This window comes from Microcaecilia unicolor, chromosome 8 (genome assembly GCF_901765095.1).
Source record: "Microcaecilia unicolor chromosome 8, aMicUni1.1, whole genome shotgun sequence".
In the NCBI taxonomy this organism is placed as follows: Eukaryota; Metazoa; Chordata; class Amphibia; order Gymnophiona; family Siphonopidae; genus Microcaecilia; species Microcaecilia unicolor.
The window spans coordinates 29,784,492-29,811,362 of NC_044038.1; the positions used below are offsets into that span (position 1 = coordinate 29,784,492).

At 41.4% G+C, this 26,871-nt stretch overlaps 1 protein-coding gene across 1 annotated transcript in view; it reads left to right on the forward strand.

Moving 5' to 3' along the window:
- The first annotated feature begins 214 nt into the window (after positions 1 to 214).
- The window catches only part of TMC7 (transmembrane channel like 7), a 73,552-nt gene continuing 46,895 nt past the window's right edge, over positions 215 to 26,871 (forward strand). The window contains exons 1-3 of the mRNA XM_030212639.1: positions 215 to 365; positions 24,042 to 24,288; positions 25,691 to 25,833. Of these exons, the coding sequence (XP_030068499.1) occupies positions 257 to 365; positions 24,042 to 24,288; positions 25,691 to 25,833 (499 nt within the window). The 5' untranslated portion in view covers positions 215 to 256. The remainder of the gene's footprint in view (positions 366 to 24,041; positions 24,289 to 25,690; positions 25,834 to 26,871) is intronic.

Below are 26,871 nucleotides of genomic sequence, written 5' to 3' on the forward strand. Positions count from 1 at the left end.
CGGGCACGCACGCGGGACCACTTGGTCATCTAGGAATGCGATTGGAAGCCAGCCACGTGCCGGCCCGGCCGTTACCCCGCCGGCACTGTGACGTCAGAACCGGAAGCTGGAATTCCGGCTGCTGGTGGCCCTGCCCAACACAGCAGTGTCTCGGGAGCTCGCTTGGGTGGGGAAACAGCTGCTGCTGCTGCTGTTGCGTGTTCCCGAGGCTCGGCCCCCACATACCTGGGGGCGGGGCGAAAGGGGGAAGGAGGCAATGGCACGGGAGGCTCGGGATCGCTCTCCCATGCATCCTCGAGATACCTTTCTGCGCCCGGGACCGTCGAGTAAACCGTCAAGCCTGGAGAGCGACGAGGATAATAACGGTGAGGGGGCAGGTTCGCGAAGGGGAGGGCGGCAGGTGAAGGCGAGACTCCTGCAGGGAGCCTGTCTGAGCAGGTGCGCGCTCGCGTGGCGCAACTCCAGCTCCCCCCATCTTTTTAAGGCTGTGGCTGAGCTCCTGGGAAGCTTCTGCCGCTGGAGAACTAAAAGTTCTTTTCTTTAACTGCAAGATGCTAAGGGATATTACTTGCAGAGTGAACTTCTGGCTTCTTGCACAGACACTTCATGTTAGCATATTGTTCACCAAGGGATGAATGGAACTTCTAGAAGAGCATGCTTTGGATACCTTGTTTCTATATTGAGTTCTGCCTTTTATTATTTCTTGTACGGATCAGAGGTTAGTGTGCCTTAAAAAAAAAATTCTGAGTAGTGTAGTTAATTGGGAAAAGGTGCAAACGTTGTATTTTCATTGGAACTCGAAAAACAGAATGTAGAACATTAGGATGCGTGTTGGATTTTTTTTTTCCCTTTTATTATTTGGCCCCCAACTTTTGAATGTATTGTCCGTCACATGGAGCCAGCTGCATCTTTCAGAGAGAAGACATTTTACCCTGTAATATTGGGATATTCTTTAGTAAGGAAACGTTTTAGTCATGAGAACATCCTGCTGCGTCTTAGAAGTGAATCCTTAGGTAGCTACTAGCACTGCCTACTTCCGTTCTGTATGAGTAACGTTTCTATAGGGCGTGTTACCTGTATTATTTATAGTTAAATGTGAAGTTCCAGAAAGCAGAGTAACCCCACTCTCCTTCTGTCCCCCCCACGAAATATGACGAAATATGTAATTCTTTTTCTGGCTGACCTGGTGTCAAACACAGATCTCCAAATGGCGTTGGAGAGACTATGGGATACCATCCAGTTAGGTGCACATATTTGGATGCTATCTATTCAGAAGCAAGTGATTTACATATAAGGCACAGTGATGATAGTCCTCATTTTATACAATGGAAGCTGAATGGTCACATTTTCATGGTAACAATAATTTACAGCTAATTTTGCTATGTCTAAAAAGATGAACTTTGTTATTTAGACCTGCCCAGGTTACAAAGATTCGCTGATTGAAACAGATCTCCACTGGAGGGACAAAGGCAAGTCATTCACCAATGGTTCCTGTCCTTCCCCCCACCCCCCCCCCCCCCCCCCCAATATGAAACTGGCAAGGAATATCAAGTTCTGTGACAGCTTCAGGTACTACGGACTCCATAGTATCTGAAGCTGTCATTCTTAAGAGAATGCAGATCTGAGGAGGCTTAATGTTTAGTGCAGTGGGCTGAGAACCAAGGGATTATTTATATTTTCATAAGAAATTAAAACATTTTTGTTTGGATTTGTTTAATATTTGAAGTATATTTGTATTGCATTCTTTTTTTAATAAGATTATTTTGATATTAGCTGTAAAAGTTTTATGATGTTTTGTACTGAATTTGTAAACTGCATTGAACCCTTATTTAGGGATATAGCAGGTAACAAAAGTTGTATTGGATTCAGGTTCAAATCCCACTTTAGCTCTTTGTGGGCTTCTCTTACAAAGCCGCGTTAGCGATTCTTGCGCGGCAAATGAGAGGAAGCCCATAGGAATTGAATGGGCTTCCTCTCATTTGCCGCACCAAAAATTGGTAGTGAGGCTTTGTGAAAGAGGTCCTGTGGTGGTGGTTATTATTTTTTAATTAAAATTGAACCTTCCAGAGACAGAAAAATACTGTACCTGAATGTGTAAGAAATCTTCAATCTTGAAGACTATTGAAATGGTGTACATTCAGGTAGAGGAGGAATTCTTTCTGTCCCTGGAGCAACAATTAAAAAAAACAAAAAAAAAATCACAAACAACTGAAGTGGGATTTGAACCTAGGTCCTCTGGTTTTCACCCACTGCTTTAACCATTAGACAACCTCCTCATGGATTCCTATGTGGCCATTTAATAACATGGATATCTTTGTGGCTGCACAAGAACATCCATGGTTCTTGTTTAGCTGCGTTCATAATTTTTACATTTCAGTTTGTAAAATGGATGTTCATGCTGGACATTTCTAGCACTTGGACATCTATTTCTCATGTACTTTAGAACAGGCTGTATGTCAGCAGATCTGGTTAATACATGGGCGATGGATGTCCATATGTGATATACACACTTGGATGTCCATATTCTGAGTTGGAAGTCCTTTTTAAAATGCCATATATAAGCCACATGTGTAGGAGTTTGCACTTAATATCCGGTCGTTTTGCTTTCCTTGGGTTAATTGGTAGAGCTAAATTCAGTGGTGTTTGTGTGGAGTGTTTAATTTTCATAATGGATAATTTTCATAATGGATCCTCAGGAGCTTAACCGAGATTGGATAGCAGAGCCGGTAGTAGGAGGCGTGGCTGGAGGTTGGGAGGCGGGGATAGTGCGGGGCAGACTTATATGGTCTGTGCCAGAGCCGGTGGTGGTAGACGGGGATAGTGCTGGGCAGACTTATACGGTCTGTGCCAGAGCCGGTGGTTGGGAGGCGGGGCTGGTGGTTGGGAGGCGGGGATAGTGCTGGGCAGACTTATACGGTCTGTGCCCTGAAGAGCATAGGTACAAATCAAAGTAAAGTGTACACAGAAAGTAGCACACATGAGTTGTCTTGTTGGGCAGACTGGATGGACTGTACTATGTTACTATGATGTTGCTTTTTTTAAATGTTACTATAAGAAATGTTGGTTGTTTGCTGTGGTTATAGGATCTCCAAGAGTCCCATAATAGGCAAACACCTAATATTTTTGCTTTTTTTTTTAAATTATTTATTTATAATTTCACTTTATACATCTTATCAAAGAACATATAGAAATAAGAAATAATCAAATCATAGTCATAATTCAATATTTTTGCTTTTTTAAAGCCTGTTGGTATACAATTTATTGTCTGTGCCCCCTTTTCCCCCATACCTACCTCTACCATGAACACAATGTGAATAATAATGATGAGCCAGTTTTGCCCCACTTTCACAGGGAATGGCTGCCTTAGGCTGCATTCAAGTAGTCTATCCTTCAGGGGAGAGGACAAACTAATTTTTTTTTATTACTCATCATACTTTTTTTTTTCGGCAAAACTTTGATTGCTTAGCTTGCCATAGATACGTGCATAGGAGAGAAAAAAATCAGCTTTAGTTTGTTTAGCCTTTTTCACAATGTTCAAATCTGTTTTTTTAAATCTCTTGTTTCAGCTACAAATCAGTATGGCAAATCAGGTTGCCATACTGGGACAGACCAAAGGTTCATCAAACCCAGCACCCTGTTTTCAACAGTGGCCAATCCAGGTTACAAGTACCTGACAAGATCCTGGAACAGTACAATACATTTTATGCTGCTTATCCTAGAAATAAGCGGTGAATTTTCTCCAAGTCCATCTTGATAATGGCTTATGGGCGTTTCTTTTAAGAAGCTAGCCAAACCTTTTTTAAACCCTGCCAAGCTAACTGCTTTTACCACATTCTCTGGCAATGAATTCCAGAGTCTAATTACACATTGAGTGAAGAAATATCTTCTCCGATTTGTTTTAAATTTACTACTTTGTAGCTTCATTGCGTGTCCCTTAGTCCTAGTATTTTTGGAAAGGGTAAACAAGTGATTCACGTCTTTCTGTTCCACTCCACTCATTATTTTATAGACCTCTATCATATCTTCCCTCAGCTACCTTTTCTCCAAGCTGAAGAGCCCTAGCCGCTTTGGCCTTTCCTCATAGGGAAGTTGTCCCATCCCCTTTATCATTTTTGTCTCCCTTCTCTGTATCTTTTCTAATTCCACTATATCTCTTTTTGAGATGCGGTGACTAAAATTGCACACAGTAGTTGAGGTGCAGTCGTACCGTGGAGTAATACAAAGGCATTATAACGTCCTCATTTTTGTTTTCTATTCCTTCCCTAATAATATCTAGCAGTCTATTTGCTTTCTTAACCTCCACGGCACGCTGAGCATGGCTGCGACGCTTATCACATGCTAATTCATGCAATATCTACCTGCTATGGCAGGGGATGGAGCGATACAAAGGCATTATAACGTCCTCATTTTTGTTTTCTATTCCTTTCCTAATAATACCTAACATTGTATTTGCTTTCTTAGCTGCTACTGCACGCTAAGCATGGCTACAACACTTATCACTTGCTAATTTTTGCAATAACTACTTGCCATGGCAGGGGATAAGGATAGTGAAGAATGGGCAGGCTATGGTTGTAGTAATATGTAAATTGGTACATTGAAAAAGGACAGAAAATTACTTACAACAGTAATTCTTCTGGACAAGTAGCTAGGCATAAAGCTGCACCATTTGTGACCTGTTCTGGTTCAATACTGGTTGTCCCCCAATGTAGAATAATGCCAGTGTGGAAATTTCTATTATTCATTATACAATAATAAACAATAATGATAAATAGATTTCTGCATATATTCTGTTATAGTACTAAGAATTTCCTGAGAAGATAGTACAAAAACAGCAAATATATTAGGCTAATAAACCATGCCCCAGAGAACTAACACTGTCCTTTGCATGCTAATACAAAAGACAGATGACTAGATGCACTAAAGTCCTCGGAAGAGCCGTTCCCTTACCGATTCCATAGCGGATCGTTAGGGAACGGCCATGCATCAAGTAAAGGGAATGCAAATGAGCTGCTCATTGTAGCTTACTTGCATTCTCTATTCCCTCGGAAACCAGTCGGCCGGTCGAGCATGCGCAGAGCAGCCAAGTGTTATGCTGGCCGCTCTTCGCATGCCAAGGATGTCCTTCACTAAAAAAATAAACAAACAAAAAAAGGACGTCTCTGACGAGCAAAAAAAAAAAATAAAAGGACATTGTACTTCTTAATTTTTACTCTCTCTCTTCTGTTTTAAATCTTCCTTTGAGACATTTTTCCCTTCCTCATCGGCAGCTGAAGAGAGGGCTAATGGACGATTGTGAGGCCCCCCCTCCACGGCCTCTCCGCCAATCACAGCACGTTTAGCTGACATCAGTGAGAGCTAAACGTGTTGTGATTGGCTGAGAGAGACCTGGAGGAGGGGCATAATTGAGCACCCTTGAAGAAAAGCCCGTCCTGCTCGTCAGGGACGTCCTTCTAAAGTGCCTAACATGGACGTCCTTCACTAAACCAAAAAAGGTGTAGACCTGTTAGATTTTCCACGGTTAGGCAATCGGAAAACGGTAGTGCATCTCATTACAATACGATTTATACACATTGGGGTACTAATGTGATCATCTGCATTCCGTTTTCGTTAGCTGCTACTGCGATTGGAAAATGGCTCGGAGAAGCATTTAGTGCATGCCACGGTTTACTACTTGCTTGTTAATGACTCAATGGCTCGTTAAGTTTAGTGCATCTGGCTGTAACTTCCCAACTATAGAGACACTTTGGTTCTCACCCTGAGACAACCACATTCCTCTGGAACGTTAGAAACATGACCCCAGATAAGGGCCAAGTGGCTCATCCAGTCAGCCCTTCCTCAGTAACTTCTAACTCCTCCCTTTTCCTAAGGGATCCCACATGCCTGTCCCACGCTTTTTAAAATTCTGATAGACTCTTCGCCTCCACAGTTTCCACTGGGTGACCATTCCATGCATCTCCCACCCTTTCTGTGACAGAGTATTTTCTTAGATTACTCCTAACTCTGTTTCCTCTCATTCTAGAGTTTTTTTTTTTTTCATTTAAAAAAGGCTCACCTCCTGTACATTGACGCCACTGAGGTATTTAAGTATTGCCATACTGGGAAAGACCAAAGGTCCATCAAGCCCAGCATCCTGTTTCCAACAGTGGCCAATCCAGGTCACAAATACCTGGCAAGATCCCAAAAAAGTGCAAAACATTTTATACTGCTTATCCCAGAAATAGTGGATTTTCCCCAAGTCCATTTAATAGTGGTCTACGGACTTTTTCTTTAGGAAGCCGTCCAAACCTTTTTTAAATTCCTCTAAACTAACCGCCTTTACCACATTCTCTGGCAACGAATTCCAGTCTCTCTTCTCTTCTGCCTCTCTACCAGTGTTTACATGTTGAGATTCTTGAGCCTGTTCCTATACGTTTTATGATAGAGACACCGCTCCAGTTTAGTAGCCACCCTCTGGACTGACTCCATCCTGTTGATATCTTTCTGTAGGTGTGGTCACCAGAATTGTGCGCAGTACTCTAAATGGGGCCTCACCAGAGACTTGTACAAGGGCACTATCGCCTCTTTTTTTCCTGCTGGTCATCCCTCTTCTTATGTACCCAAGCATCCTTCTGGCTTTGGTGTCGCCTTTTCTATCTGTTTGGCCACCTTAAGATCATCAGTCAACAATCGCCCCCCCACCAGTCCCGTTCTTCTTTCATACACAGAATCACTTCACCCCCTATATTGTACTGTGCCATTGGATTCTTGTAACCCATGTGCATGATCCTGCATTTGTTAGTATTAAGTCTTAGTTGCCAATTATCGGACCATTCTTCAAGCTTTGCTAGATCTTCTTCATTCAATCCACACCCGCTGTGGTGTTCACCCTATTACAGAGATTGGTATCATCAGCAAAGAGACAAACCTTACCAGACAGCCCTTCCGCAATATCTCTGACAAAGATGTTAAAAGGAGCCAGCCTGAACACCGATCCCTGCGGTACACCACTGAATAACGTCCCTGTGCTCTGAGCAAGCTCCATTTATCACTACCCTCTATCTCCTCCCATTTAACCAGTTTTTAACCCAGTCGGTCACTTTAAGGTTCCATAGCGAGGACACTCAGTTTATTAATCAGTCGCCTGTGTGGAACCGTGTCAAAGGCTTTGCTAAAATCCTAGTACACCACATCTAGCTCCCTTCCCGTGTCCAATTGTTTGGTCACCCAGTCAAAGAAATCAATCATGTTTGTCTGATACGACCTGCCTCTAGTGAAGCCATGCTGCCTCAGGTCCTGCAGGCCATTCGATTTGAGAAAATTCACAGTCCTCTCTCTGCCTTAGAAGCGTTTCCATTGGTGCATGTTGTCCACGTGGAGAGGGATGGGTCCTTTGGCTCAAGGTGTATAAATAAAGAACCTAACAGACCCTGCCTGGCATAGATTATGGGATTGTCCCACTGCTGGAAGCTGTATATTTTAGGTAAGACTTCATTGTATGGCAGATATACAGAGAAGTTTGGTACTTAGGAGGCATGGGCAAGACTGTCTCTCCCCAAAGAGCTGTCAAATTTTTCTTTGCCCTTGTCCCACGCCAAAGCTCTTCTGTCCTCTTCTTCACAAAACCAGGTATTGGCCTGGTGGTAAATGTTCCTTAGATGACTGTTTTGGATCAATCAGTTCTCGCATTCTTAATTGTCCAGCAGATGACATGCAGGCCTGGAGTACACGGGGCTGGTTCTTTCAGACATCTTCCCCATCAGCGCTGGCACCTATCAAAGTGGCTAGCAGGGCTTATCTCATTCTTGTTTTGGGTCAAGATGGCTGCAGCTGCATTGGGGAGAATGAAAAGCTCCTTGGGTGGACCGGCTTCAGCTTTGTGATGTCATGCCATTTTCTGTGTTTTGGAAATAGAGATGCAAGAAGCACTGGAGCAGCCATGACAGTTTTGTTCACAAAAGATGGATCCTGGTGTAGACAGGCCTCAGTTGTACAAAAAGGTTATACACAAGGGACACCCCTACATGGTCACGGACTGCACCTTTCACTTAGTGTACAGGAAGTTACCATGCACTGTCACTGCTGCTGATATTGCTGAATCACTTAACACCTTCTGAAGAGGGAAAGGGAAATGGGACTTGATATACCGCCTTTCTGTAGTTTTTGCAACTACATTCAAAGCGGTTTCATAGTATATACAGGTACTTATTTGTACTTAGGGCAATGGAGAGTTAAGTGACTTGCCCAGAGTCACAAGGAGCTGCAGTGGGAATTGAACTCAGTTCCCCAGGATCAAAGTCTGCTGCACTAACCACTAGGCTACTCCTGTACTCCAATACCTAAATTTGCATTATCAGCAATGCACTTACTGTGGACATTCTCCCCCCCCACCCCCACCCACTCCAGGCTCTTAGTGGGGGTTCCCTCTTATCTAGTGGGGAGTAGGAGCGGTCCCCAGTCTCTACAGCTCTGTTGGTGGTCCAGGATAAAACTGTACCTCCAAGCCCTCTAGCAGTAGTCTTGCAGTACTGCGGTTGGAGGTCAAGCTTCCATATAAGAGTACAGCACATACTACATGTTTTGAATGTGTTTGTGGTACTGGCCTTGAGGAGGAAACTAAAGAGTGATGGAAAGTGGCAAGTAAGTCAGAGGGGATGGGCACGAAGCTGATTTGGTTTCTTACACTGGCTCTGGCCAGTGAGTTAAAAGTATACTAGTATTGGGTGTATTTTTATTAAACACTTTTATATACAGTATGCAGAAAACAATACAGTTTAGTAAACTAGAAAGTTCTGGAATACATCCATTATCCATGTTGCCTTCTGTTGCAAGTTTCAATTTACCTATGAAATGTTGTGGATTGTTTTTGCCTGGTTTATTCTTTGCTAGATCCCTTATAATTTTTGCTCATGATGCTTATTTGGTGTGCAAGATCTGTCAGTGTTTACAGATGGGAAGGATCATATTACCTTGGTCTTCTGGAATGAATACAATGGGTGCATTACATGTGTAACTTGAACAGTTGTCTATTCTCATTTTGTGCTGCACCAGATCAAATGTTTATCAAACTTTATACACTGCCCTTCATAGGGTGTTGACTAGTATATATCACAAGGTCATAAGTGTCATTTGCCTGCTTACTTGGGGACGGGTGCAAAAAAAGTCTGAAAGTCATGTTGGTGGTGGGGGGGGGGGGGGAAGGGACCTTGCTTTAGTATTGTGATCATTTCAGCAGGGTGCACCATTACATGTGCACAGGCATAGCTTGGAGTGGACAAGGTGTATTTAGTCAATAGATATTGATTAAAGTATGCTTAACCCCCCCCCCCCCCCAAAAAAAAAAAAAAAACAAAAAAAAAAAAAAAAACACAGTAACAAAGGGTTATGAGAATCTTTGACAAGAAGGAGAAGCTCTCTTCTGGATAATAAGATAAATGGTTCTACTTCTCCCTATATTTTAATTTTCTATGTCATGTGGATACAGGAATGAAAGAAAATGCTCATTAGAAACAAGTGGGGAAAGTTGTGGAATTATTTGCAATCTGGGTGTGTGTGGGGGGAGGGGTAGATGCAGAGGGTATGTTTTGTGGATCCTGGCAGTATAGGGGGGGCGGGGTGTATTGGGAGAAAGTAGAGAAGAGGGTGGCGCAGATAGAAAGGAGGAATTCCCTCCCTAACTGCTGTTTCATTGTGTGTAAGTTTCTATGCTACAAAAATTAGAAGAAATGCATTGGGCCATTGTTTTGTGGGGCTTTATTTCTCAGGAGCCCCAATCCAATTTGGCTTATTTTCAGATTTCATGTGTCCTTTTTTTTTTTAACCATTTTTCCCCATGTACCAAGTTTTATCCCATTGTGTTTGAATTTTTCAAGAGTAATTTTGCTCCCAGACTGACATTCTCAACACTTTTTTAATATAATTTTTCTTTTGTTGAATTGGGAAAATAAGAAAAAAAAAACTCTTTAGAACTCCGTGATGATATTTAGAATAACTTTTGCGGCTGTTGTTTACAATTTTACTTTCCTGATTCCAAGGAAGTGCTTTTCAATTAAACTTCATTTATTACGTGAGAAGCAGCTGCTTGGATTTGAGTACAGAGTTGAGTGTTAGTTTACTAATAGAGTTTTTCGGTTTTCTTTTTTTTTTTTTTTACACCTTTCAAAATGAATTATATTCTCAGAAAGTTATTCTAGGGGGAAGAGAGAGACTGTACTTACCTCGCTTCTCAGTGAAGTCCATAGTAAACTTGACAGTGGTTTCATTGCTGTAGCAGTATCATAGGATCTTAATGCTGCCTTTGATCTCGTTTACCTTATCTTCCCTCAGCATCTCTGGAATGGTGCTGGCTTGGTTTGAAGAATCCCTTGTTCAATGTATTATGACAATCATCCCTTTTGTCCTTCCAGCCCCACTTTCCTGTGGAGTTTCACAAGGATCCATTCTATCCGCATCTTTATTTAGTTCTTAGTCCCCTGGCATAACTTGTTCAAGATAATGGCATTAGTGTTTACTATTACACTGACAAAATTCTTACGGTTCATTATACCACCCATGAAACTTTGGACCTACTGCCATTACAGCCCTGCCTAGATGCTGTTTCTACTTGGCTTCATGACTACCAGTTTATTCTTAATCCCTTTATAACCGCTGTGTGCTGGCTCACAGGTCACAAATCCACCCCATCTCTAATTCCTGTTCTGGTTGGCATACCAGTTTCCACAGTTAACATCTTTTAATTACCTGGGAGTCACTATAGATTCCCATTTGACATTTTCTCATCATACCTCTTTCGTTCTAAAAGCAAGTTTCTTCACCCTGTGTCCGATTTGGACAATAAGAAATTGCTTACCCTTTAAGGCCTTACATGCTGTAATCCTCGGCCTTGTGACATCACGACTTGATTACTGTAATGTCGTCTATGCAGGTCTTCCTCAAGCTAGCCTAAAACATCTACAATTCTTTCAGAACACAGCAGCTCGGTTACTCCGTTGAGCAAAGAGGCTAAGATCACGTTTCTCCACTATTACAGCGCCTGCACTGGCTACCCATCACCTATAGAATAAAGTTTAAGATATTGGTCTTGGCATACATGCAGAAGGATGTCAGTCAGACTCGGAAGAAACCAAACGCAGGAAGAAGACTTCGGCTGGCGGGGTTGGGTCCCCTGCCAGCAAAGGTACAGACGGTGATGGATGGCGGGCGGGTTGAGAGGGGGGGGTCAGACTTGTTGGAGGTGGTGCTGGCGGAGGCAGGGGTTGTTGGCGATGGTGGTGGGGGGGGTCTTCAGCGCCGGGGGGGGGGGGGCTAAAATGTGCCCCCTCACCTCAGCTCTGGCCCCCCCTACCGCTGAAGTCCAGATACACCCCTGGATGCACCTGACTGACATTTTGATGACATCGGATTACCTTATCACAGAGTGCTTTGATTCCATTTGGGTCATTCCATGACAAGTGGTCTAAACCTTCCCACCATCATGTCTCCAATTTTGTTCCCAAGCCTGCCTTCTTCAGTGGAATGACCCTTTTGTTAATGTATGGTTCTTGGCATGACTGTGTTTTTCTTCTGTAATTTTGAAGTTCTTTTCTTTAAAATGTATTTTATTGTATGTAAAACGCCACGACTTGGATAGCAAATTAGGAAATATATTAAGTTCAAGAATAGTCATTAACAAAGTGTAGTAGAAATGCAGATGTATGTAATAATGCACTTAATAAACATCATTAACGAGACGAAAGTTGGAGAAGTTGTATGTGCCTTTCTTTTTCAAGACAAGGTAGCAGATCTAGGGGCTCATTTTCAGAGTTCCATAGGTTGTTATGAGGTGTATTTTCAAAGCACTTAGACTTTCATAGTAACCTGTGGAACTTCGTGACTAAGTGCTTTGAAAATACACCTCCTAGTCCAGATCACGGTTTCTTCTACCATTCCTGAGTCACTGATTTAAACATTTAGAATAATGTTGTTTCCTACTGCTGATAACCTGGTTTGTACAAACCTGTCTGTCTGCATAAACGGGTGTCTTGCTGTTATACCAAATTGTACAAGCTATAGCTTGTCTTTTTTTTTTTTCCCCTTCACTAATCTACACTATTCATTTGGGTTGTGCTCAACAGATGTGATCTGATTTAGAAGAGTTGCTATACTCATATTAGCCTTTGCTTCCCCCCTCCCCCAAATATTTTTTTGTTTTTTTTTTGTTTTTCCAACAGCCATAAAGTCATATATATGTGAAATTATATCGTTGTGATGGGGTGGATCGAATTGGTGGAGCGGTAGTTTTGTATGTTAAGGAGGGCCTTGAATCAAATAGATTGAAAATTCTGCAGGAAACAAAACACATCTTGGAATCCCTATGGGTTGAAATTCCATGTGTAAAGGGGAAAAGGATAGTGATAGGAGTGTACTACCATCCGCCTGGCCAGGATGAACAGACGGATGTAGAAATATTATCGGGAATTAGGGAGGCTAACAAACTGGGGAACACACTACCACTCTGTATCTGTCATACCGGAATTGGCAATCGCCATCACGGTACTATGTAAGCCACATTGAGCCTGCAAATAGGTGGGAAAATGTGGGATACAAATGCAACAAAAATAAATAAATAAAATAATATGAAAAACTAGTCCTGTATGTGTGTTTGGCTCTCAGGAAGATGATGAAAGCATACCTCTACAATACCTAAGGAGTTGAACAGTAATTATGTCTAGTTGGCTCTAGTACCCAAACTGTTTCTTGGTTAATTCAAAATTTTGGATATAACGCTAAATGGGAGCAGGGGCATGGATAATGAATACATCTCTTCTCAAAAACAAAAGAAATTGAGAAGTGCATAAAATAAGTTTTCCAGTTTAATGGGGGGGGGGGGGGGGGGGGTATGAGACTAGGAGTATTATGGGATGCCTTTTAAAGCAGTCCTAAGGGGCAAATGTATTGAATTAGGGACCAGGGAAAAAAGAAAACAGACAAAAATTGGACCACTTACAATAAGAGCTGAAACAATTGGAGAGGGCTCATAATGATCTATCCTGATGGAACTTAACTGAACAAATAACACAATTTAGAAGGAAGATAAACCAGCATGTTCTGGAGGAAATAGAGGTGTTGTATAGATCAATAGGACTTAAGCAATGTTTATTTATTGGGATTTATTAACCACCTTTATGAACAGATTCACTTAAATGTAGGACTCATGAAATAAGAGGGGATGGCAAACTACATAGAGAAGAACAGGGCATAATGGACAGTTCTGTGGATTATTACAACAAACTGTACACCTCAGAGAGTGGGAAAAATAATACTTGGAGGTAGACATTTTTGGAGGCTCTGAAGAGGAAGCAATTGTGCCTAACCGAGATAAATTTTGATGTTCCCATAACCCAAAAAGAACTCCAAAGGCTGTCTCTACGACTCCAGGAAGTCAGCAGGCCTGGATGAGATACCAGTTGAATTCTATAGAAGGTATTGGGGTTTGGTAGCAGATATTTTAGTAAAAGTACTCAATGAAGCCCTGTATAAAGGATGCACCCCTGATTGTTTCCAACACACCAGTATAACAATTCTGCTTAAGGCAGGCAAGGACCCAGTTCTGTGTAGCTCATATCGCCTTATATACCTCCTCAATGTAGATTCTAAATTGCTTGCAAAGGTAATGGCCATCAGATTAAATGCTATTATAGTGACACTAATTCACAAAGACCAAACTGGTTTTATTAGTGGTAGGAATGCTTTTGATAACGTTAAAACAGTGTAGAATATTATATGTCATGACCGGTGTGACAATTGTGAACCTACGCATTTGTTAGCATTAGATGCCGAAAAGGCCTTCGACAGGGTAGAATGGGATTTCCTATTCGCTTTGCTGAAGGCCCTAGATCAGGGGTAGGCAACTCCAGTCCTCGAGAGCCGCAGGCAGGTCAGGTTTTCAGGATATCCACAATGAATATGCAGGAGATAGATTTGCAAGCACTGCCTCCATGGTATGCAAATCTATCTCATGCATATTCATTGTGGATATCCTGAAAACCTGACCTGCCTGCGGCTCTCGAGGACCGGAGTTGCCTACCCTTCCCTAGATTATGGTCCCAACTTTATTAGAGTGATAGAAGCTCTTTATCGCTCCCCTCAGGCCAGACTGAAAATGAATGGCAAGCTCACTAGGTCATTCAACTTGGGAAGAGGAACGAGGCTGGGGTGCCCTTTGTCAGCCCTCCTTTTTGCCTTAGCCTCTGAGAATATTAGTGGAGTGCTGGCTAGGGAATTGGTGCACAAGATTGCTTCATATGTTGATGATGCCCTTCTATTATTCCCGAGTAAACCAGAGCAATCTCTATCTGCCTTTCTCTAGTTAAGTGCAGATTACATTAAACTTTCTAGGTACAAGCTAAATGTTGATTAAATCTTTTTCTGCTTAATATCCATATGGAGCTAGAGGCACCTTGAGCCAGGATTCCTGTTTCAGGAGACTAATAGGATAAGGTATCTGGGAGTTACAGTAACACAACCTTAAAGATCTCTATCCCCTACATTTTCCCCCTATGTTGGAAAGATTTAGGGAGGGATTAACAAAATGGAATTTCTTATCCCCTTCCTTATTGATAAGGATAAATGTGTTCAAAATGGATGTGCTTCCCAGGCTTCAGTTTTTACTTTTGATGGTACCTACACATGTACCAGACTCATACTTTTCTCAATTTGATTCTCTTTTTGTGGAATTTATATGGAAAAATAAGAGACTGAATAGAGTACTTAGAGGCATATTTTCAAAGCACTTAGCCTCCCAAAGTTCCATAGAAACCTATGGAACTTAGCCTCCCAAAGTGCTTTGAAAATATGCCTCTTAGACACCTAAACTTAAGGGTGGCCTTGCCTTTCCAGACATGAGATGATATTACTATGCAGCCCAACTTAGGAATGCGAATGGATTGATAACAGTGGAATAGCACTGGCTACCATTAGAAGGTGAAGATCTAGGTGGTTACCACTACACTCCTTACTGTTCCAGAAAAAATAATTCCTCTTGGGGGGGGGGGGGAGGGTTGGCACACATCCCTTCTGGGGGCCAGTTTTAAAAGTGTGGTACAAAATAGTGACAGTTTGGGTACATCCATGAGAGCTCACCCACTAAAGAGATTATGCGGGGCAAGGCATTTGGAATGGGGGAGCAGGCTGGGCAGAGATTTAAGTGGCTAAAAAAGAATAATATATCTAGAATGCGGGACTTAGCATGCCATAATAGGTTTCTCCCAGACAGGAAATGAGCAGGTGCACTAGAAACCTTGTTTTATTTCAGTGTTGCAGATCCAACACTGTCTTCAATCCATAAAGCAAGAGTTAAGAGATTTAAACCCACTAGAAGAATTTTTTGTACCAAAAAAACAGGGGGAAGGGGGAGATATTAGCTAGATTTTATAAAATAATAGGGGAATAACAAGCTAGGCGGGGTGTTAGGGTATCAGGAATGGTGGGAAGAGGATTGGGGAGTAGAATGGTCTGAGAAACAATGGCAAGTGGTCTGGGAAGCAACTCCTTGAGTGTCGCAATGTCCATCACATTTGGATACACAATATAAATTACTGTTTCGAGACTATGTAACACCCTCCAGGCTACACCATATAGATGGAAACGTACTTGCCACTTGCTGGAGGGGGTGTTTAGACAAAGGAGACTTTTTCAGCATATGTTGTGCGGTGGCCCCCAAATCTAACTTTTTTGGCAAAAAATATGGGACAGAATTAAGCAAATTGCATTTGTAGAACTCCCTTTTGAGGAAAACTTTTTTTTTTTTTTTTTTGCTGGGATAGTCCTCTAAGCTGCTAGATGGTGCTTTGGGTAAAGGAGATCTAACCAATTTTCTTCTTCTGGCAGCTAGGTTACTTATTGCTTCTCAATGGAAATGTCTAGCTAGCCCTACCAAAGAAAACCGGTGGGATAAAATATGAGCAATAGAACCTTGGAGAGAGCAGCGGTCAAATACAGGGATGCTGAAGCAAAGTTTGAGTGGACTTGGCAACCACTCCTGGACTTGAAGAGAATGGACTAACTCTGCTCTGGACATCTGGACCTGGACTGTCTTTACTTATAAATTTGGACCGGATTTTCAATGTGGAAAGGATTTATGTATTAGGACGATTAATCAATTCCATTGTGATGCACTAGTCCTTGTTTAGTAACAGTCTGATTTCATTTGTATTAGTTAACAAGCGTTTGATGAAAACCTTTTGTAATGGGGTATGTGTGGATGTGAGAGAATGGTAGTGTATGTGTGTGATAAGAACATTTTAATGACTATGAGCTAATTTTCTTATAAATAAAAATTAAAGAATTTTTGCATTTCCAACGGTTGTTGGTATGTGAATGTTTACTGATATACGACCAATTATTGAGTGTGAACCTTGATTACTATTGTACTTTTAAGATTAGAGACGCAGTTCATATGTAACTGGTCATTAAGCTTAGACATATTATATTCAGTACTATATTTTATGATGATCACATGATAGCGGTGGGCGAATGTTCTTCCGTTTCTCCAACGAGCTTTACTTCACTTATTTTTGTGTTTGGTTCTCTGTGTTTTTCTTATTTTTTACGGTTCAAATGTTTTGGCTATCATGATTATCAAGAGCTATCCATCGGACGGAAGGTTTTACTGCTTCAATTTGACATGTCTAGTGCCTTCGATTTGGTGGACCATGAAATCTTGCTTCATCTGCTGGATTCTTTAGGCATAGGAGGTCCTGTACTGCACTGGTTTGCGGGCTTTCTAACAACAAGAACTTACCAGGTCTCAGTGAACTTGGTTACTTCTGAACCGTGGAAGGCCTCATGTGGGGTTCCGCAGGGTTCTCCACTTTCACCTGCCCTCTTCAATATTATGTTGATGCCTTTAGCTGCTGCTCTCGCAAAACTGGACCTCAACCCTTTTATCTACGCCGACGATATTACAGTCTACATCCCCTTTCGCACCACCGTGTCGGAAATTGTTCAACTCATTGATGCCTGCTTCTCCACCATAGATCATTGGGCTCAGGTCTTCCATTTCAAATTAAACAAGGACAAAACGCAGTGTCTCATCCTCTCGTCCATCCACACCCCAGTAATTGACACAGTGCTCTGTCCTTCCGATTGCCACAAGCCTGCGGCTTTTAGGAGTGCAACTGGACACACACCTCCAGCTGGACAATCACGTGCACTCTGTCACCAAAAAAATGTTTCACGCCATGTGGAGGCTTCGGCGCATACGATACTTCTTTACTAGAGATTTGTTCCGCACACTTGTCCACTGGCTTGTCCTCTCCCACTTGGACTATTGCAGCGGAATTTATGCGGGCTGTCAGGCCTCACTGTTGAAAAAGTTCCAAACAGTTCAGAACACTGCCGCGAGACTTATCTTCAGAGAGCGCCGCTTTGCACATGCCGAACCCTTGCGTTTCAAATTGCACTGGCTGCCTGTACAGGAGCGCATCGCCTTTAAACTCTGCTCCTTGACCCATAAAATCATCTATGGACTTGCCCCAGAGTATATGCACCCCTTGATCGATCTTCCGCCCAGGAATGCCAATCCTGCTGCTCATTCCTACCTCCACCTTCACTTCCCAAACTGTAAGGGTGTCAAGTACAAGAAGATCTTCGCCTCGTCCTTCCGCTATTGGAGCCCTAAGCACTGGAATGCTCTCCCGCAACACCTCAAAACTCAAGCGGACCATGCCCTCTTCAAGAAGTTGTTGAAGACCTACTTCTTTGCCAAGACCTACACCTCACAATATATCGCTGACTGATGTATCCTCCATGACCCCTACCCTGCTAGTTCACCCTGTTAGATGCTTTTCCCCCTGTATACTCCTTGTATACTTTTCTCAATTTCCTATTTTGTAATTTTATTTAACGTTTTGTAAGCCACATTGTGCCTGCATGTGTGGGAAAATGTGGGATATAAGTGAACAATAAATAAATAAATGATTACTTGGCAGTGGTGAATATGCTATACATCATCTCTTCTTGTACAGGACCACTTGTTACTATATATTTTGTATCTAAGTTTTAAAACATTTAATAAATTAAAACTATTTTTTTGGATATATAAAATTATGCAATGAGAACTGTGTGTTAACCTGATACCTCTTTTATAAAATTACCTTACGCAAACATTTCTTCTTTTTGACATCACAGACAACTGGATTCTCACACTGAGGAGGAGTTGGCTCCTGCTCCTTGTCAGACATTTGCTTAAATACATGCTGACATCGCCACTTTTATTTATTTACAAGGGTTTGGTATAATGCCAATTGCAAAAATTATTGCTTCTAAGTGCTTTACAGTCAACTTAGTTAAACAGTGAGGAAGAAAACAGAGGTTAAGCAAGACCTATTGTGAGGGAGGTGAGGCTGGGAAAGGAGGAAGTGTAATTGTTTCCAAACCATAGGTTTGTTTGAAATTATCAAGTCTTGATTAATTTCTTGAATTTGGAGTATGAGGATTCTGTTTTGGTGTCAAGTGGCAATAAGTTCCACAACTTTGGTCCAATGCAACTGAAGGCTGTTCTGTGGGAGATCTCAATGGTGGAGATAAACAGAGAAGTAATTGCTGAGAAAAATGAAGTGTGCATGATGGAGTATAGGGGATCAGAAGGTTGTTAAGGTATTCAGGAAAAGGGGAGGTGAGACCTATGAACCAATGTGAGAAGCTTAAGTGTAATGCATGTAGGGACAGGCCACCAGTGTTCAGGTATCAAGAGAGGTGAAAAATGGTTGAAGCAGTGGGCATCATGGAGAAGTTTAATAGCTGTGGACTGGACTAGCTGGAGATCTTTTAAGACGGAAAGAAGAGTAAGTTGCAAAAATTCAGATGCGTAATGACTAAGCATAAAACAAGTATCTGGATAAGAGAAAAGTGATAAAAGGTGCTTGACTACCCAAATTTCTGTGCAGCACAAAGAAGAGTGAAGCACTACATCAGTTTGACTTTGAATGACGATATGGAGTCAAGCTGGATTTCTTAGAATTGCCCAGCATCCAGTTTTCCAGTAGTGGCCAGTCCTGGTTGTAAATACCTGGTAGATCTATGTCCCATAGAGCCAGGGATGAACAATGGCTGTCATAGTCTAATCATTTTTATGGCCTTTGCCTTCAGGAACTTGTCCAGTCCTCTTTTGAATTCTACCATATTAGTCGCTTTGACCATATTCTCCACAAAGGGATTTCTACAACTTAATTAATGCACTGTGTGTGGAAAAAAAAACCCCCTTTCTACTGGTCATTAGTTTCATGGAGTGCCAGCTTGTTTTTATTTGAAAGGTTGAACTGTTCCCTATTTTGCTGTTCATCCCACTCCTAATTTTACAAACTTCTATCATACTTTCTCGGTCTTCTCCAAGCTGTTTCAAAACTACTTTGGAGAAGTTTCAACAAAAAGATGTCCAATATTTTGTTTATATGTAGGGTACAAATAGAAGGCGACCAAAGTTTCAGTTTCAGTTATGGTGCCAAAACTGGCCAAAAATGAGTATTCAGTCTGGTACCCAGTTGACTTTGCCACAAGAAGTTAGGATAGCTTTTTTTTCTGTCCTATCTTTATGCAGTTGCTCAACCAGTTAGCAGACTGAAAATCTCTAATGGTTAACGTGCATTAAACGCTAATGCACCCATAGAAATGTATAGGCGTGCTAGCGTTTAACATGCCTTAACTTTAAAAGTGCGTTAAAAATGCTAACGCACCTTAGTAAACATACCTCTTAATCTGTAGCAACAAAAATAGCAGTTTATAGTCTTGCTAATGTACTGAGGGTGAGCTTTTGAGAACATGTTTATGTCGGATAAAATCAAGTTTCATACTGTAATAGATGACTTACTAGGGTGGGAATTTGATGACTAAAGCAGTGCTTCATTTATTATTCAGCTTGTACCTCTTAGATGACTTCTTCTCTTATGAGTATTAATTTTAACTCTAATTCTGTCATTCTTGTTCTCGGGAATTTCAGAACACTTACAGCAATCTTGTGCAATAGACACATAAATCATGCTTGTCCATGTTAGACATCTTATTGCATGTGAGGCATCTCTTGAAAACCAGTTTTTGTTCTGATACGTTAAGGTAATTGAATGGATAAAATAGCTGTAAAAACCAAACGTTAACATTTTAATACGTGGAGAGAGATATCCTTCAACATTAGAAAAATATTACAACAGTAAGAAGTATATCAAAAAGCTTACATTGTGCTATAGGGAACACTTTAAGGGCATTGAATTTGAAGATTAACAGTGCAAGAGTAATAATGTAATATCCATGTTCAAGATTAAAATTTGCTTCACAACAACCCAGTCTTCACTCCATAGGGAGCGTACACTCAATGATAAAGCATGTGTACCTTAATGTTCTTGAATTTCCTTAAAGGATCAATAAATTGGAGAGAGTTGGTGTTGTACATTTTTTGTAGTATCCACAGCACTCTATGGTGCATAAAATATAGTACATAGATTAAGACTAGCAGAGGGAGAGGACTTTCATTCTTGCTTTCCAAAAATTAGTCCACTGTTTGAGTATTAGTTTGAGCCTCGCCTCTGTTTCCCAACTTTTCTTAAGGCCAACTTTGCCTCCCAACCAAACTTTAAGAATATATTTATAACTAGCTCTACCCGGCCACGCGTTGCTGTGGCTCAGTCTGGTTAAATGGAAAAGAAAGAAAAGAAAAGAGGAAGCGCATGTTTCTAATATGTTTAATTTCACAATGCTTGTGGGTATACAATATTTTTTTGTTGTTCCATTGTGTGTGCAGAGATAGAGATTGTCTGGTTTGCCGACTGTAGAACATGTAACATATAATTGTCCATGTGAGAAGCAATCCATGTATAGATGTAAACGGGTGAATTCTAAAGATTGGCCCTGAGCTTTGTTGATGGTGATTGCAAACGGCAATGGAATTGGGAATTGCAATCTCTTAAATTGAAATGGCATATCTGTTGGAATCATAGGAATGCGAGGAATGAGGACATCTTCACCTTTGAAAGGTCCTGTCAAGATTGTTGCTTGTACGACATTGCTCATTAATTTTTTTACTGCAAGCCGCGTGCGGTTGCAAAGCTTTGGCTGGTTGATATTTCGCAACATGATAATTGGCACGCCGATTTTCAATTGCATTACGTGCGGTGGCATCCATGGCAGATTGAATGAATTGAAAAATTCTGTTGGATAATTAACCGCTTCATCTGCTTCCAGAACAGTGTCGACGGACTTGTATGTGAGTGGCTCGCTTTGAATGTTAGACTGAATAATATTGTTCAGTTCGTAGACGTCTTTGTTCTTGGCCGCAAGAATAGCTCGTTCACTCAGCGAATCGTGATTCTTATAATTGGTTTGAATATTGGGAAATAGTTTTTCAACCAATTGTTCTTTTGAGGTCACTAAATTGCAGAAGTTATGAGGCAATGAAATTCGTCCTGAGGTCACATCAACCGGCACCTTTCCGTTCCCAATTTTCAGCAGTTGATGTGAGAATATCTGAGCTGATTGATCGTTTTGCAGCTGGACACGCATATTTGTAGTTAAGTTTTACGTGTTGCCACAAAGTAGAGTATTTTAGGCAAGCATTTATTTCGTCCGCTGGTGTGGATTGAGGAACTACAGGTAATGTTTGCCTGAAATCTCCTGCAAGCAATATTAATGTGTTCCCAAATGGTCTGATGTTTCCACGCAAATCTTGCAATGATCAATCAAGAGCCTCGAGCGATTTTTTTTTTCCCTGTGCTGTTTCCTCGGCACGTATTTGAGCCATTCTTTGTCTGTTTCGCTCGTTCGCTGATGCCCGTTCTTCCTCAGTTTGATTTGCAATTGTAGGTATATAAAAACACGCACGTATTTGAATGCAACGTTGTGTCGAAATTTCAAAGCAATCGGTGAAGAACTTTTGGAGATTTAAGCCACTCTCAGCCTGTCGCGTTGATTCTGTTGAGAACGAAGCAGATCTGAAGCTGCAGAACGCGATCGCCGTGCTCGCAACTGTGCATCGTCAAGTCTGGCTGCACGTCGCTCTGCTGCTTCCTCTGCACGTATTTGAGCCATTCTTTGTTTCGCTGGTTCGCTGATGGCCGTTCTTTCTCAGTTTGATTTGCAATTACTTGTCGCACTGCTTCCGCTCCGTGAGTACGACAACTGTGACATCTATATAATAGTAGGTATATAAAAACATGCGCATAATTTCAAAGCAATCGGTGAAGAACTTTGGGAGATTTAAGCCACTATCAGCCTGTTGCGTTGATTCTGTTGAGAACGAAGCAGATCTGAAGCTGCAGAATGCGATCGCCGTGCTCGCAGCCGTGCATCATCAAGTCTGGCTGGACATCGCTCTGCTGTTTCCTCGGCACGTATTTGAGCCATTCTTTGTCTGTTTCGCTCGTTCGCTGATGGCCATTCTTCCTCAGTTTGATTTGCAATTACTCGTCGCACTGCTTCCACTCCGCGAGTACGACAACTGTGACATCTATATAATAGTAGGTATATAAAAACATGCGCGTATTCGAATGCAACGTTGTGTCCACATTTGAAAGCAATCGGTGATTTAAGATTTTGAACAAACAAACATTTACATTTTATTTATATAGATTAAAGGATACCCCCATGGCAAGAAGAAAGCAAGGAATGAGCCCAATCAGGAAGTGCTGGTTCATTGTCGGAAGATAGAATTGCCTCTGCTTCCAAGCACTGTTTTAACTGTAACCCAAGATAGGTTCTTTCCCCCCCCCCCCCCCCCCACGTCTCCCACAGTAAACAACATATCACACTAGAGAGAAAAGGAATTCCAAGATAGGTTTTGCAAATATCTTTTCCCCCTTGTGTCTCACACTAAACATATCACACTAGATCAAACTATTCTACTACTACTTATTACTTATATAGTGCTACAAGGCATACGCAGCGCTGTACACCATACATGAAAAGACAGTCCCTGCTCAAAGAGCTCACAATTTAAATAGGACAGACAGACAAAACAACTAAGAGGTAAGGGAATTAAATAAAAGGGTACAGGGCAAGTGAGTAGTGGTTGGGAGTCAAAAGTAGCGTTAAAGAGGTGGGCTTTTAGCCTGGATTTGAAAACGGCCAAAGACAGGGCTAGACGTATAAGCTCGGGAAGTCTAGTCCAGGCGTGAGGTGCAGCGAGATAAAAGGAATGGAGTCTGGAATTAGCAGTAGAGGAGAAGGGGACAGACGAGAGATTTATCCACAGAACGGAGTTCTACAGAGGAAGCTTTCATAAATCCTACATTCCATGGTGTTCAACATTTTGGCCAAATATATAGCACTGTCCATGCAGTTTAGTTTCCCAGTTTGCACATTATTTTGAGTTGAGCAATTGTTGACTGTCAACATGGCTCTCTGAATTTTGTGAGTACCTGACAGTACTTCTGGTGTTCATAAGTCTGGTATAGAATATGGGATCAGTGTCATAGGGAAGAGTAGCATTGTGGATATCCTGACAACCTGGCTGGCTGGATGTGCCCCAAGGACTGGGTTGAGAAGCACTGAACTGGGGATGTTGATCTGAGGGAGGAGTGCAATGTGTGCATGTAGATAGAGGGGGGGGGGGGGGGGTAAGTGATCTGCTGACTTATGTTTAGGGCTTTTGGATTTTATGTATTTATTTAGCAATCTACAGAGCCCAAGAGAAATTACTGATAGCAAATGAAAAATAAAATTGGTGCTGATGTTTGTAGCCAACAATTATGAACACTTGTGTTGATGCTCAAAGCTGCCCTTGGTCTCGGTAGCTTGCTGAAATATAAATTGCTGAAAGCTAGAGCCCTTGTTATGAAGATCTATTACTGTACTTCTGAGGAAAATTCTTAACCAGAAACTGTAAAATTTAATTTTTTGCCTAAGAAGTTTTCTATTTATAAGTTTAATAATCAGAAGTTTTGTATTAAATGTAGTATGCAGAATTTTAAATATTTTGAGCAGAATTCCACCAGGAATAAAATCTCCTGAAAACTTTTTTTTTTCCCTATGTGTTATGGGGAAGCTGTACTGTCACTCGTGCCAAAGCAACAGCATTAACGTTTTGTGTTTTGTCTTCAAAGATGTTTTTCTTCCAGATGGAATTGGCCCACAGCCACAAGCAAGCTCCTTCTTGAAGGAATTGCCCAGTTACAGGACCATTCAGAGGAGGAGAAGCTCAAATCAAGGAACCAGAGAGAGACTACTAAGGAGCCACTTTGTAAGATCTTCGTACGGTGGCAGTAGACAAGCTTTTCTGGATGAAAGGGCAGATGATTCTCAACCTCTGAGAGAATATGCCATCAGTATTCAACAGAAAAGAAAAATAAGGTGTGTTCATTAGATCTGAAATGCAAGACAATATATAAATTAGCTTTTAAGTAGGCTAGTCCTTTCTTATCTCAACTAGAGGCTACCAAACTTTTTTTTTTTTTTAGTGCCCAATATTCAAAATGGTTTAACCGGGCAGGAGAAGCTTCTGTCTGGTTAAGCCCCACTGAGCAAGGTAGCTGTCCGCTACCTGCAAATAGGTGGGATAATGTGGGATACAAATGCAATAAATAAAATAAAAATAAAATAATATTCAGTCAGCTAACCAGTAAGTGGCTAAAGTTAGGATAGCAAAAAGACTGAATATCAGCAGGTGCATGGTTTAGCTTCTGGGTGGCTGCTGTAACCTGGATATTCAATCCTGGTGCCCGGACGTGGTCCGGCATTGAATATCCTAGCTCGGTTCAGCCCATGGCTGTTGACTGCCATGGGCTGAATATTGACTTTTTAGATTCTGACTTCATTTATTTACAGGAGAGAAGAGAATATTTTTCTTTGCAAATTGATATTTATTAGGATTTATTTACCGCCTCTTTGAAGGAATTCGCTCACGGTGGTGTACAATAAGAATAAATCAAACATGAGCAATAGACAATTACAGCAGTAAAAATATTCAAATAACAATATAAAGTATGGCATAGTATACTTCTTACAATGTCAACACAATATGTAATAGAACAGTTTAATTGACAGTGTAGGGTATAAGCAAAGATGGAATGTATAGATAGGTGAGTAAGGGATGTTTGGAATTTTGTAATGAACATTTTACATAGATATTAATTTTGATGTTGAGTATTTGAATGCATTTATGCATACTTTGTACTTGCTTAATCTGCAAATCTCTTCATGCGCCTGCGAGCTGTCAGCTCAGCTGGAACCAAGCTCTGCTAGAGCTGTTGTACTATTTATTATTATTTATTAGGATTTATTTACCGCCTTTTGAAGGAAGTCACTCAAGGTGGTGTACAGCAAGAATAAGTCAAACATAAGTAATAATAAATATTCAAATAACAATACAGAGTATGGCATATTACTTATAGTGTCAACACAGTACATAATAGAACATCTTAATAGAAAGCATAGGGTGTTAATAAATTTTTTTTTAACAAGCAATAGACCTTTCTAACACACCTTGACTTAATCCATATTAACTATGAACTATGTAGGATAGGAAATAAAGTGGAAAGGACAGGAATCCTGGGGTGCTTTGGTCTATTTGGATCAGGTTTTGACTGAACTAGAAACCCGAATGGTAATTCTTCTCATTTGGGGCGTGCACAATCTTCTATGCCTTAAAAATATTTTTGCATCCATTTGTGATTGTTCCTATGCATATTTGTTTCGTTTGAGCTATTTTCAAATGCTTGATTTAATGGAGTTAACTTTTTTTCTTTGAAATTAGGGACATTCAGAATGCCCAGGCAAAACAAACAGGATGGGATCAATGGAAAGAGTACTGGAAGTCATGGAAAAAACTGACAGATGACACTAAGGAGCTGTTGTATACCATGAAGCTTTGGAGAAAAGATGTCCGCAGCATAGAGGGTACAAAAAGCTAAAAGAAAATAAGTAGGCCAATATTCAGCCTGCAGCAGTCAGTGTTGAATTTTTTTAACGCTGACCACCGCAGACAGAATTAGCCCCCAGATTCCTAATGATGGGCTGTGTGTGGCCATTGGCATTGAATATCCAGGACTAATTATTCAGTGCTAGCTGATGGAGCTTTCGCAGGTCCCGGCTGATATTCAGTTAGGACCTGCTTAAGATGCTTATGTGGGTCTCAGCTGAATATTGGCTGGAATCCATATAAGTAGATCTATCCCCTTCGATGCCCACTCCCTCCCCCACCCTGGAAGCACAGCAAGACACCTCTCTCCCATGGTTGCAGGCTTACCAACCCATTTCCCTGGTACGTAAGTACATAAGCACCACCATACTGGGAAAAGGCCAAGGGTCCATCAAACCCAGCATCCCGGCAACCCCCCCCCCCCCCCCAAAAAAAAAAAAAAATTAAAAATAATGTTCAATGGACTTTTCCCTCAGGAATCTGTCCAAACCCCCTTTAAATTTCGTAAGGCCAGCTGCTGTCACTACATTCTCCGGCAACGAGTTCCAGAGACTGTCTACACTCTGTGTAAAGAAAAACTTTCTTCTATTTGTTTTAAATCTACCATATTCTAGCCTCATCTTGTGTCCCCTGGAAAAATGCGCGAGGGAGGGGCTTTCTATTTTGGAGGTTGGGATGAGGGAAGGGAATCCAGCAAGTGGGGGGGTCTTGCTGTTTCTTCTTAGCGAGGAGAAGGGGAGAGTGTCCATCAGTAGAGGAGTCTTTAATAGCATTTGGGATTGGAGGGAAGGGAGTCTTGCAGATGCGCTGAAAAATGGATCTGCACGCACCCAAAACATGCTCCTACACTACCGCAGGCCATTTTTCAGCGCACCTTAGTAAAAGAACCCCCAAATTTCACAATTTGTTGCAATGGTTCCCAAATGCTAAAGACCCATCTCTTCGACAAGACCTATCACAAAGACCAAGTCATCTGAATTTCCCACATATACCCTGAATGTAAATTATTGCCTTCT